This window comes from Chrysemys picta, chromosome 13 (genome assembly GCF_011386835.1).
Source record: "Chrysemys picta bellii isolate R12L10 chromosome 13, ASM1138683v2, whole genome shotgun sequence".
Taxonomy (NCBI): domain Eukaryota; kingdom Metazoa; phylum Chordata; order Testudines; family Emydidae; genus Chrysemys; species Chrysemys picta.
Window position 1 is genome coordinate 40,431,325 of NC_088803.1, and position 12,627 is coordinate 40,443,951.

General features: G+C 41.5%; 1 protein-coding gene across 7 annotated transcripts in view; it reads right to left on the reverse strand.

Annotated features, from left to right (window-relative positions):
• The window catches only part of NFATC2 (nuclear factor of activated T cells 2), a 134,942-nt gene that overhangs the window by 103,993 nt on the left and 18,322 nt on the right, over positions 1 to 12,627 (reverse strand). For 3 of the 7 annotated variants that reach the window (XM_065566004.1, XM_065566001.1, XM_065566003.1), the window contains exon 2: positions 1,418 to 2,447. In XM_065566004.1, coding sequence (XP_065422076.1) covers positions 1,418 to 2,447 — 1,030 coding nt within the window. The remainder of the gene's footprint in view (positions 1 to 1,417; positions 2,448 to 12,627) is intronic. The other 4 variants (XM_065566006.1, XM_065566007.1, XM_065566005.1 and 1 more) reach the window with 2 other exon arrangements.

The following is a 12,627-nucleotide window of genomic DNA, read 5'->3' on the forward strand; positions in this document are numbered from 1 at the left end:
CCGACAGCATGATATTTGGGTTAGATCTGAAATATCTATTGACCTGGGGTTAAGTGTCTGATCCTTTGGGAATGGTAGAACCTCATGTATGGTGAATTGGGTTTTCAGTATCCTCTCATCATAAAGACAGTTGTCTGGATGGTGAACTGGGGGCTCAAATGCCTAATGGGGACAGTGTTTTGGCTTCTTGTTAACGGAAGCTCATTTTGTTATTGGTCTGGTAAATCTAATCATAGAATAAACCACCAGTTTTTGGGGTGTGTCTCCCCTGTTTCTTGCAGTCTGCCCTGAGTGTTGCACTTTCAGTTGTGATCCACTTTAGGCACTGGTCACAGTAGGTACTCATAAAAGTACTTGTAAACACTTCCTCTCCCTAGGTCTAAGGTGCTGTGGGTGAACTCCTGGCCCAACTGAAGTCACTGGGAATTTTGCCATTAACTTCAATGCTGTCAGGACATTACCTTGTACCCTTAATTACAAATGCCACCAAAATCTAGGATTAGCAAATCTTTCTGCAAATCACACTCCACGCAGAGACACGGTAGATTCCTAATAAAATTGTTTAATGGAGAGCGTGCACTTATATCTGATCTTTGCCATGCACCTTAGATTTTAATCATTTATTGTGAAATAATAAATCTCCATTTACTTAGTTCTGTAAACCGTGGTTTTTGTTTTTGCTTATATAAGAAGAACAAAGTGATGTATAATATACATGAAAACAAAGATAATAATGCACAAAAACACTAATAAAATGCTAATGTTTCTTACCAGATACTACATTTCCCTGTTATTAAAGTACAGGAAAATCTAATATTATAAAATTACAGTAAGAGAAAATATGTTCAGTGCTGGCAATGGATCTTAACCAACTATTACCTCATTGAGATAAACTTCAGCAAAGACTCCTCTGATCAGACAACCCATAGAATTTAATGTCCTATATATTTTTGCATTAGATTTGTGGTTACTAGAGGACAATGTGTTAAATCACACAGGGTCCAAGTCTGTGGGCTGCTGAGTAGCTTCAGTTCCCACTGGAATCACATCAGTGAGACTTGAGAGCATTCAGTACCACAAAGGATTGAATCCATAATTTCCAAATACATCACCGCATATTGAGGCACCAATCCTAAAGCATGATCTGAGGCAAAGTAACTTCACACAAGGACCAACACTGGTGAATCATACTGCAGGATTGGGGGCCTTATACTTTAAGCTTCTTGGGAGGGAAACAGTATTCGTCTTTGAAGCGTGCCAGTGGCGCTGAATAAATTACATACAGTGCTTCCACTGGTAAAGTCGATCTGTTTATACGACTCTTTACAGCAATGCAGCGTATCTGTAAAGAATTTGATGAGAGTCAAGGAATAAACCTAGCAAGTGAAAATACAAAAATGTGAAAAGTACAACATACCTGCAGATGGGTATTGCAGGCACCAGCTGCTTTGGCCAAGACGGAGGTACTAACAAAATGGATTCAGGTGCTGAGTTTCTCCTGTCTTCCTGATCACAAGGCCCAAGGTAATCAACGGTCTGAAAGAATGCTGGAATGCTGTTTTTGTGGGAAGGCACTGATGGGGGATCAGGGCTGGTTTTCCAAATTTTCATGGGAACACCACAGGGAGGATCCGTGCTAAGGTTGTTCATAGCATCCATGAGACTAGATGAGCTGGGCAACTGGGTGTAAGTGAGCAAAGAGCTGTCTTCTCTCAAAGGGATGTGAGGAGAGGCTTGTGGAGAAGGGGTCCTTGACTGTCGTGGAGAAGTGGAAGGCGGCTGAGTGTTGTAGAGCTCAGTGCAAGAGTACCTCCGTTTTGCACCTGGCGATGAAGACCTTGAGTTGGGACGGGGTGATGGTGAATGTGGTCCCAAGCAGGTATCCTCCGTGATGCTTGTTCGTGGTGACATTATTGGCGAGGTTCTAGGGGAATAATGAGTATGGATGTTTTGAAACTGTGGACAAAGGTCATCACTAGGGCCATTATTTGGTGAAACACATGGTGATGTGTAAGGAGAGAAATTTGTCTCTGAAATGAAACTTGCAGATGAGCCACTACTAGCTGGGCTCAAACACAGCGGTTCTCTGTAGCCCTCATGGCCAGGGACAGGCAGTGTAAACCTTGGGCTAGCGGTGGCTGAGTTGGACTGATGTTCTACCAAAAGATCTGTGTCTCTGCTGTGCAAGGGAACCCTTGGATTAGTCAGTTCATGGGATGGAGTGATTTCAATCCTAGGGCTCAAAGCAGAGGCCCCAGACTTTACAGGGTCCAAGTTGCATTTTGACCCTATGCTATCTGGCTGTCCATATCTGCCCATGTGATCTGCAGAAAGACTAGGAAAAGCCAGGGGGCTGTATGGCTTGAGGCCATAGTCCAAGACATCATCATGAGGGTATGTAACTCCAGTGGGTGGGCTGTTGGTTTTATGTGAAGGAGTCGATTCTTCTGGAAAAAGAAGGGTCTCTTTAAGCTATAGATATTACTACAGAAGCTGAGCAATCATGGATTAAAAAATGCATATTGATAAAATGGATGTGATCTGATATTAGGTGAATAGTAGGTTGTTGTTTTTTACTATTTTTTACTGCAGTTAGTGCATGTGAAAGATACTGGATTAACAGCTCAGGAAGCTTAAATCCTCAGAACAGGCACAGGATGGACAGTGACACTGCAAACTTCTCCACACTGTCCTGCCAATCTACTGCTACCTGAACCCTGACGTGGGGTCACCTGTGGGGGTGAGACGGTAGTTCAGTTTCCATGCCTGTTTAATCTTTGGCCTCTCTGCTGACACTGCCAACAGGGTACAAATTAATGCCAATTGTGGTGATGTGATTTTTGTATATTTTTATCTGTCAGGAGCTGGACTGAGACTTAACATGTCACAAAACCAGATCCCAAAAGGACTGAATAAAACTAAAAGACAAAAAAGTGTTTTTCCATTTTCTCATATAGCAAAGTCTAGGTCAAATATGCTTCATGAAAACAAAGTTCAACACAAATATATAAATTACTAATTAATTCTGTTTTCACAGTGTGGTTGTAGCCTTCTAGGTCCCAGGACATGAGAGAGACAAGGTGGGTGAGCTAATATCTTATTGGTGGAAGAGACAAGCTTTCGAGCTCCACAGAGCTCTTCTTCAGGCCCGGAAAATGTAACCAGAATGTTTCAGTGTCAACACCTGTACCTTTGAGAACGAGGACTGAGCTATCAATCCATATCTAACCTGACACTAAAAATCATAGTCTCAACAGAGACACTGGCTTTATGGCTCATTACAACAATTTGTAACCTACTAAGCCTCTTTTGTCCTGTGACTGCAGAAGTGTTAATTGCCCACTTCATTTTCAGTGGTTTATTGCAACCATATGCTTAACAATCTGTCCAACCTTGTATTTAGCTGTGACACTCTGGCAGCGGCGGCTCCAGGCACCAGCGCTCCAAGCGTGTGCCTGGGGCGATAAGCCGGGGGGACACCCTGCCGGTCCCTGTGAGGGCAGCAGTCAGGCAGCCTTCGGCAGCATGCCTGCGGGAGGTCCGCCGGTCCCGTGGCTTTGGCAGCAATTCAGTGGTGGGTACGCCAAATCCGTGGGACCGGGGACCTCCCGCAGGCATGCCGCCGAAGGCTGCCTGACCACCGTGCTTGGGGCGGCAAAAAAGCTAGAGCCGCCCCTGCACTCTGGTTACCTTTTCCAGGCCAAAAGAAGAGCTCTGTGGAGCTCAAAAGCTTGTCCCTTCTACCAGTGGAAGGTCCAATAAAAGATATTGCCTCACATAGCTTGTGTCGCTCAATAATTCTGTGAGACAGCTTATTTGGCTTCATATTTCCTCAACAAAGCATGCAATAAGTCTCAAACAAGTGAGCACGAGTAATCAGAAAACATTCTGTACAGTTGGTATTTAAAAATTAAATATGTACAAGGAAGCCAACCTATTTCTTATCCGGGCAAATTATTTCTTGATTTCAAGTCAAAGAGCATTTGGTCTTTATAAGGAGTACATGGTTCGGCAGAAGACGTCAAGGCTCAATCCCAGAATCTTTGCTTATGCAAGTAGGGTTGCAGGCCAAAGCCTATAATTATCTAAGAATCTAGATTGAGTGGGATGCTCAGGGGCTGCAAGCCACAGTCCCCGCTCTACTGCCTTTGAAGTCAATAGCAAAACTCCCATTGGTGTCAATGGGCCTGATTCTGATTTCACACAGGGGTTCACCAGTCCACTGCCATCAGCTTCCGTGAAATTACTCCTGAATAGCATCTGTTAGTGAGAGCAGAGTCATGCCCAATGAGAGCAACACCTGACCCCCAGACTTAATGAACACACATATGTTAGCTGCAGTGCTGATATAGTTTCACCAAAGTGACACCTGAAAGATATTTATTCACTGAACAAAATGATAGAAAATATAAAAATAATTTCCACATTTGTCTTTAAGTGATAAGAGGCACGGATAAGAGGAATATTTTTTAAGGATTTGATTAATTTGGCAGTCAGTAGTCAGAATTACACTGTAATTATGGATTAATTGGCTCTCTGAATTCACCCTGGGACATACAGCTGTACGTATTGCAGGCGAACAGCCCATCATTAAAATATCTAACTAACTGTTCCACCTTATTCTCCTAGTCATTCCCAAACAGCACTCCACGCAAGAGACCAGTATTACATATGGAATGCGGGAGGTGCCAATTGTGCATCTTATAAAAGTAGTGTATGTTTTTCCATGAAATGTTTGCTCACACTCTTACACACACAGTTACATTTTATTTCAAGGGAATTTTTCACATCCTTTAGTATTTCTTTTTTCCCGATACAATGCCAGTTTTGCATTGAAAGCATGCAGGAATTCAAAAGTTGGCTTCCCTGTTTCAAATCTTTACTTATAAAGGCAAATTCATTATTCCTCCGCTTTCCCAGATCACTTTCCAAGTGAAAAAAAAATTATAAAATGCTCTGAGTTCCTGGTAAAATGACTCTTTCTAGTTTGCTACAAAACATGACCCCCACTCAAAAAAACCCCAAAATAACCAAAAACCGCTAATTTTGACTAGTTCTGCTTTTTTGTTCTGCGCATTTTGCACAGCCTCTGGGATGCTGCGTTTAAACCGAAATTCTGTGTGGTTTTTTCCCCCTTATCTTTTATGCCTCAAAAATGCCTGCCAAATGTTTATTTGACAGAGCCACAGAAGGCTCTCAGTGTCCCACTTGCAGATTTCTTCAGGCTCCTGTTAGCAGTTGCCTTATTTCATCACAGTAAATGGCTGCTTATAGGGATCACAAATTAGAAGTAACTAAATCTTGAGCCAGATACATTTTGGCATTGTTGATCTCAAATTTCAAATCTTTGGTATCAATGAAAACTGACTGTCATCCAGATCACCCACGTTCTGTGGCACCTAACCCCAGAGACTGATCCTACGCATCATTTCATACAAGAGGAACTCATCCCACACCACTACTGTACAAGGCAACATGCCCCTTCTCATTCATACAAAATGTCCCTTTCTTTGATTTCAGTGGAATTATTCCTGATTTACATTGGTGTAAGTGAGAGCAAAATCAGCCCTGCAACTAGAGCAGGACCTGATCTCAACACTATAGGAACTTAAACTTCTACATTGTCTCAGTAATCATGGAACGGTTCTCTAGGCTGACCAATTTCACACCAAGGAACAGTAAAATGATTGCATGTTTCAGTTCCCAGATCAACTATTGCCCCTACCATACATAGCAATGTGATATGGGCACATAGACAGACAGATGATGAGATAGCACAATGTGGAAGCGTTACAATTCCTGGCCCCAGATCCTTAGCTACATTTGTTAAGTGGTGCAGTTTTTCAGCAGAGAGAGAGAGAGAGAGAGAGAGAGAGTGTGTGTGTGTGTGTGTGTCATGAGGGCAGTAAAGAAATTGTCCTATATATGGAATTTTCAAAGATGCTTCTGCTAACAGACCTCACCCCTTCACATGTTTTTAAACTGAGCTGCAGAGATCTAATAAAGACTAATTTTAATTCACACATGAATAAACGTTGAAGAAATATTAATACAATAAAATTATTGTGGTGAGCATCATTCTAAGATAACTTTGCTTATTATTAAAATACTTCAACAGTCACTTTCACCCTTATCAGCCACTTTTACTACAGGGTCAAGCAGGGGAATTCACATTCCTGCTCTTATTTACAGCAACAAGCAACAACATGAACCTAGATTCATATAGCACTTTTCATCCTCAGACATTCCAAAGATCTTTACAGACTGTATATACCGAGATCGCGCACCCACCGCGAAAACATGGCAGGCAGTCTGTGCCAGCAACACTACACACAATGAAAATTAAAACCATCTGTAATTTAACCTGCATAAGTTATTGATATAGCAGGCAGCATCACTGGAATCTGATCAAGGCACTAAGCAGAACATCTCTGAACGTCACCTTGAAAAAAAAATGCCCGAAGATCTTCACTGACTAAAAAAAAAAAAAATGGTTAAGACTTCAATATTACCTCTCATGCAAAAGAGATCACCTCCAGCAGCACAGTGAACTCCCTAGAACCACCCTGGTTTATTGGCTCAATTCTGCCTCAGAGGGAAGGCTGCCACTCACTGAATCAACATAACTTCCTGCAGTACCTAGGTTTTTCTTGGAGTTCTCCCATCCAAATCCCAACTCTGCTGAGCCTAGGAGATGCAATGAAATCACTGTCTGAGGTGGTATGGCTATAACCCATGTGTTTGTGACATCACAGTCTGTCGCCATAGAAATGATTGTGATGTTACAAATACAGCATTGTGACTTTGCTGCAGGAAGAAAGAGGAGAAGGTTGGTGTGAAGCAGCAATTCCTGCTTTAAATTTAAACCACTCTTTCATTTAGGAGTTTTGCCTTTAACTTCAGTGGAAGCAGGATGGGGCCCTTAATTAGCAGACACATAATTGTCAATAGTCCCTGTCTGGCTAGCACTGTTGCTGGGTTTTGGACTCTGTTCCAGGAAGGAATAAGCCCAGCCAACATCCCAGCTCCCCCGCTTGAGCACCACAGGAGTTTGTTTTTGTAAACAATGTCAGCCTCCTGCCTTTGAGAGGGGAAGTAAGGATGTTTCTCCACATGCAGGGCAGGCCACTTGAGTGCTCTGCCTGGCTGCTTGCCCTTTGCATTCACAGGCACCAGCAAAAGCACTGAGAGTGCCTGGGGGAGGATTCAGCCAGATGGCCCCAGACAGTGGCTGCACTACCCTGGCCCCCTCCCCTCCAGGTGATGACAGAACCATGGCAAATGCATAGCTGGGTCAGCAAGTCCAGGGGGCGGAGGGCAGAAATTCTCCCTGGGACTGACCATCCACTTGTTTACAGCTTCACTATAGGGGCTTGTGCAGTGGAGAGAGGGGTGTAATTAGTTGTGCTGTGGGGACAAAGATGCATCAATGGTGCTGGGTGGACAAGAAAAATAAACTGAAATGGAGCAGGGGGGACAAATGGCAGGAGCTCAGGTTGGAGAAAAACAGGAGCACCTTGAAATGAGAGAAAGAGGCGGGGAGAAGCCTCATAGTCCTGCTCCCCCATTGAAGATGTTAGGGGGAATGGCCCTACTGCTTTCCTCCTGAAAGCAGCAAAGGGGGTCAGAGTCTCCTTCCTTGCAAGCAGATAATGACACGTCCAATGAGCCTGTTGGGAAAGGTTTAGGGGGATTTTTTGGGTGGTAGAGTTTTGAGTCTCCTTGTGGGGCCCTCCCTAGATTCAGATAGGCATCCACACTTCTGTCTGTCTAGCCAAACCCCACAGCTTTAAGGCTTTGTCTGTTTCACCCACGTATGGCATCCTAAAACCTCGACTGTAAGCTGTCTGCGTAAGGGCTGTCTTCTCTGGTGCTTGGCTCTACAGTGCCTGTCACAATGTAGTCCTGATTGGAGTTCCTAAGTGCTACCATAATAAAAAGAATAAGATATAGATATATTCAACATACTTCCAAATGCATCAGAAAGCTCATACAACCCCCTGGTGGTTGGAGACTTCTTGCCCCCTACACACACACCCTAGCTTACATGAAGAAGAATTGTCCGTCGAGTTTATTTTTAAGAACACAAAAAGTTAAGCCACACAGAAGTAAGGTAAGTGGATTTAAGTTTAAGGACCAAACTCTGTATTCCAAAACTCTCCTGACTTTGACGGGCAGTTGAAGTGCATAAGGAAGGAAAGCTGTCTCCGGCACCTATATACCGTATTCAAGATTTCCCCAGCATGAAAGTTTCTCCTATTTTGTATTACTTGCAACTTCAAAGCTGCTTAGACTGCCAAATGTGATCTGGCCAATTAGTATGAATGTAGAGAGTAATAGATCATCAACACAACAGCATAACACATGCTGGATTTGTGTAAAATCATCTAAGAAAAGCTAAAGATAGCACCATCCAGGATGCAAGAATCAAGAGAATTCAAAGTAATGGGCCTGATTTGGATCTCACACCAGTTTTCCAACAGTGCAACTCCCTTGATTTTAATGGAGTTATTTCTTATTTGAACCAGGGTGAAAGGAGAATCCAGCCCATAGAATGTTAAATTACATAAACTACCTAATTGAAAGGGCACAGTAAAGATATTTTTCATGTATTTGAAAAAGCCCTTTCTTCTGTTATTTCACTAACTACTTGGAAGTGTAGAGTGAAAGTTGGTTTCATAAGTGAAATATGCTTCTCTCTAATGTGCACATTGGATTCTTTATTGCAGGGCTGCTGATAAACACTGGGCTGTGCATATTGGTTTGTTTATTGTAGGGCTATTTACCAGGACTGGGGTGCTGATATTTTTTCTTTTAATAAAAGCAGTATAAAAGACTTTGTTTTGTGGCAGGGGGAGTGCAGGGGGCGGGGGGATGACGGAGAGAGGGAGATGAGGAAATTACATGGAGATTGAAAACAAAAGAAGCCAGGTCCCAAATCTGACTTATCAACATTGGCAGTGTCCTTTTAAATCTGTGTAAAAGATTACAACTACATTGGGTTAAAGATGCTAGCAAAAGGTTGTGCCCAGAGACAACTGCTGCCTTCAGATACGCACACCACCTTTCATTGTTGTTAGTGGCACTTGCTTGTATCTTAGGGCAAAATTAGTCCTCAATCATTTTATAGAGACATTTTTATGGGTCTCAAATGACTCTACAAAGAATGGTGCCCCATTCTGAATCCTCAGTATTAATGGATCTTAACTAGTCACCAACAGATTGTGTGATAGCAATCAGAGAACACATCTCATTCCAGAACACAGAAACATAGGAATTGCCATCCTGGATCCGATCAGTGGTCTATCTATTCCAGCATTTTATATCCCACAGTGGCCAGTACTCTGAAACATCTATTAAGATGTATGAAACCGTACAGAATGGTTGGTGTAACCTGCTCATACAAAAAGTTCTTTTCTGACTCCCAACCATCAGAGGCTTATGAGAATGTGTAGCCTCTCAGCCAAAAATGGAAAATGGTGATCTTCAACTGGAAGAAATTCAGCAGATGGGTTTCCAAGAAGACATTCTCTGAGCAACAGGAAAGGATGTCTCTCTCAGGTTTTAAAATTAGATAAAATCAGGACAGCAGCACTAAGAAGTTTTCAAAGCACTGGTCAGGTGCATCTTCAAGAGAATAAAAAAATATTGCACACACCTTTGGTTACCATGGGAAAACTTACTGTTCATCCCTACAGTACAACACACCCTCTTTTCAGAATTCCAGAAGTCTGTTTATCTAAGCAAACCTCTCAGTTCAGTCTGTTACTAGCTGGCATTTCTAGTTTTAATACCCTCAGAAGAAGATAACTAATGAAAACCTTGAGATCAAAGTTAAAAGTGAAAGGCAAAGTGGAAAGTGGCACCTTTTTACTACACTCCTGCCTATGTAAATGCTTGGCTTAGAGATGAAAATCCAATATTAATAATATTGACTGTTGGATTTTTATTTACCCTTTTTTTCTCGCTGTTGTTTTTATAGCAGCCCATGTTCCTGTTGTCTCAGGCACACATAAGCACTGGAGACGGCCAGCTGCTTTCAGTAAGGATATTGCTGTCTTTTCCATGGCAACAGATTGTAATATAGATACTAGTTTTAAGACATAAGCTTAAAGGGACACTGTCAAGTTACAGTATTTTTTTTTCCATTTGTCTAAAACAAATTTCCCCCAGGCTCCAATCCTGAAGCCTGAAATTGATATGTGTTTTCTTGCCAAAAAATGGTTATAGGGTTGGCCAGGAGAGGTGGGCTGAGCAAACTAGTCCATAAGGCAAAACCAGAGTCTCATAGCAAAATGTCTCTGAATGTATGAACTGGATTCAAAACCTAGAATCCAAAGACACTCCTATGGCTTTGGTTGTGTTTTGAATCTAAAACTGAAAAGGACCTGTTTACCTTGTTCCTGCTGAGATGTGGCCAAAATCTCTCAAAACCAATCATCAACTACAACCAGCTTGACATATGGATTAAAGTTTTTTCTTTAACTTTTAAATTTTCTGTTTTCTGTTGTAAACATTAGTACATTGAAGGTTACTGATGTACACAAATTGCTTACAGATTCTGAATAGTGTCTTTTCAAAGTCAGGGAATGTTGTCCAGATTACAATGCTAGTATTTTGTTGTGCTCTTTCTTATGCTAATTATTTCCATCTTGGGAACAAACCAAATTAATAGTAATTATGGTTTCTAGCCATTCAAATATGGAGAAAGCAGGCTTTAGAAGGAAGTTACATCTCTCAACAAGTGTACACTGCTCACCATTCGTGTGGTTGAGAAGCTGAACCTTTCTGCACCCTCCTACACACTACGATATCCTGTGGAGTTTCCTACTATAGACTAGCACTAGCCTCTACACTAACGAGATGAATGAAAAACGAATCTGAAGACTTCACTGAAATATGTTTTTCATTAAAATAATTGCCCTTAACAGTCACTGGTTTACTTTAGCAACTTTGAAATTGTATTAAACCTAAGAGATAATGTGGATTTACGATAAACTTTAGATTATATTAACCATCCTGCTTCTATTACATTGCTTGTGCCTAGGAATGTAGCAATAAAAATAATCTACTGTGCTAATGGTGCCATACATGATACCTACTTTATCTCCTTCTGCCACACTGCCCCCTATGTACTGAACAATCTTCCAACTCCAGTGTGGCAAGCCATTACCTTCTCTTCATTCAAATCCTTCCTAGAAAACTGACTTCTTTTGCAGTGTCCACAAAAAGTGATTCCGTCTCAAAAACTAAATCCTAGTTATTCCCTTCTCTGTGTCCTATCAACTGTTGCTATATAGTTTAGACTGGAAATTTTAGGGGACAGGAACGCTGTGTATTTTATATCACTTAGCTAACAAATAGTAAGAAATCAAGCATGGTTAATTTTGTTAGGCCTGGACAACTTAACACAGTGGCTCGCAACCTTTCCAAACTACTGTACACCTTTCAGGAGTCTGATTTGTCCTGCATACCCCCAAGTTTCCCCTCACTTAAAAACTACTTGCTTACAAAATCAGACATAAAAATACAAAAGTGTCACAGCTCACTATGACTGAAAAGTTGCTGACTTTCTCATTGCTACCATATCATTATAAAACAAATCAATGGAAATATAAATATTATACTATACACTGAAATGTAAGTACATAGAGCAGTATAAACAAGTCATTGTTTGTATGAAATTTTACTTTGTACTGACTTTGCTAGTGCTTTTTATGTAGCCTGTTGTAAAACTAGGCAAATATCTAGATGAATTGATGTACCACCTGGAAGACCTTTGTGCACCCCCAGGGGTATGTGTTGAGAACCACTGGCTTAACATGTAACTTTGGGTGGCGGGGAATGGGAAGGCATATATTCACATATCAACCTTTACAGTAATTCAGTCTTATGTGGGCTTAGCAGGATAAAAAATCCCCCCCCCCCCCCCGTTTTTCTGGAAGGACTCAAATTGTAAAGTTTGGAACTAGAAAATTCCTCAAAATTCAGGAATGATCTTGGGTTTTGGTTCAGACCCATCCAATTTTTTTCTCCTCAAAATTTTAAATCCATATAGTCCTTTAACCCAATCATTTATTATGTCAGGTAGCACACAGGACTCCCATTTTAAATTCAACTTTCAAAATATCCTCTGCCAAGATGATGCTAGTCACAGGGAGTAAAGTAAGGCATCCTCAACTACTGTCAATTCCATTGCACAAATGTGCACTATTGACACTGATGTGCAAAGTATTTTAGAAAGGGCAGGAGAGTGCCTCCAGTCATTCAAGTCACTAGATGTAGCCAATGTACCTTGCCTTAGCGATTGGTTGCTACCGTTTTATAAAGAATCTGAACGCTAGAATAATTTTAAAGCAACCGCACATTTCACCTAAAACTAAGTTGTAAAATAATCATTTCGCTCACTATTAGTCACTCCAGTAAAGTATTAAATTAGGCTCACTCCCGCAAAGATTTATGCACACGTTTAACATTACAACTGTGAACAACTCATGCAAGTAAAGTTCAGCAGGTGGGTAAGTCTTTGCAGGATGGGAGCCACAGTGAGGAAGTGTGACGGTTTAAAAACAACAAATTCAAATGATCTGACATAGTTTAAATCATGTTTCTCTCTCTTCTGCATTA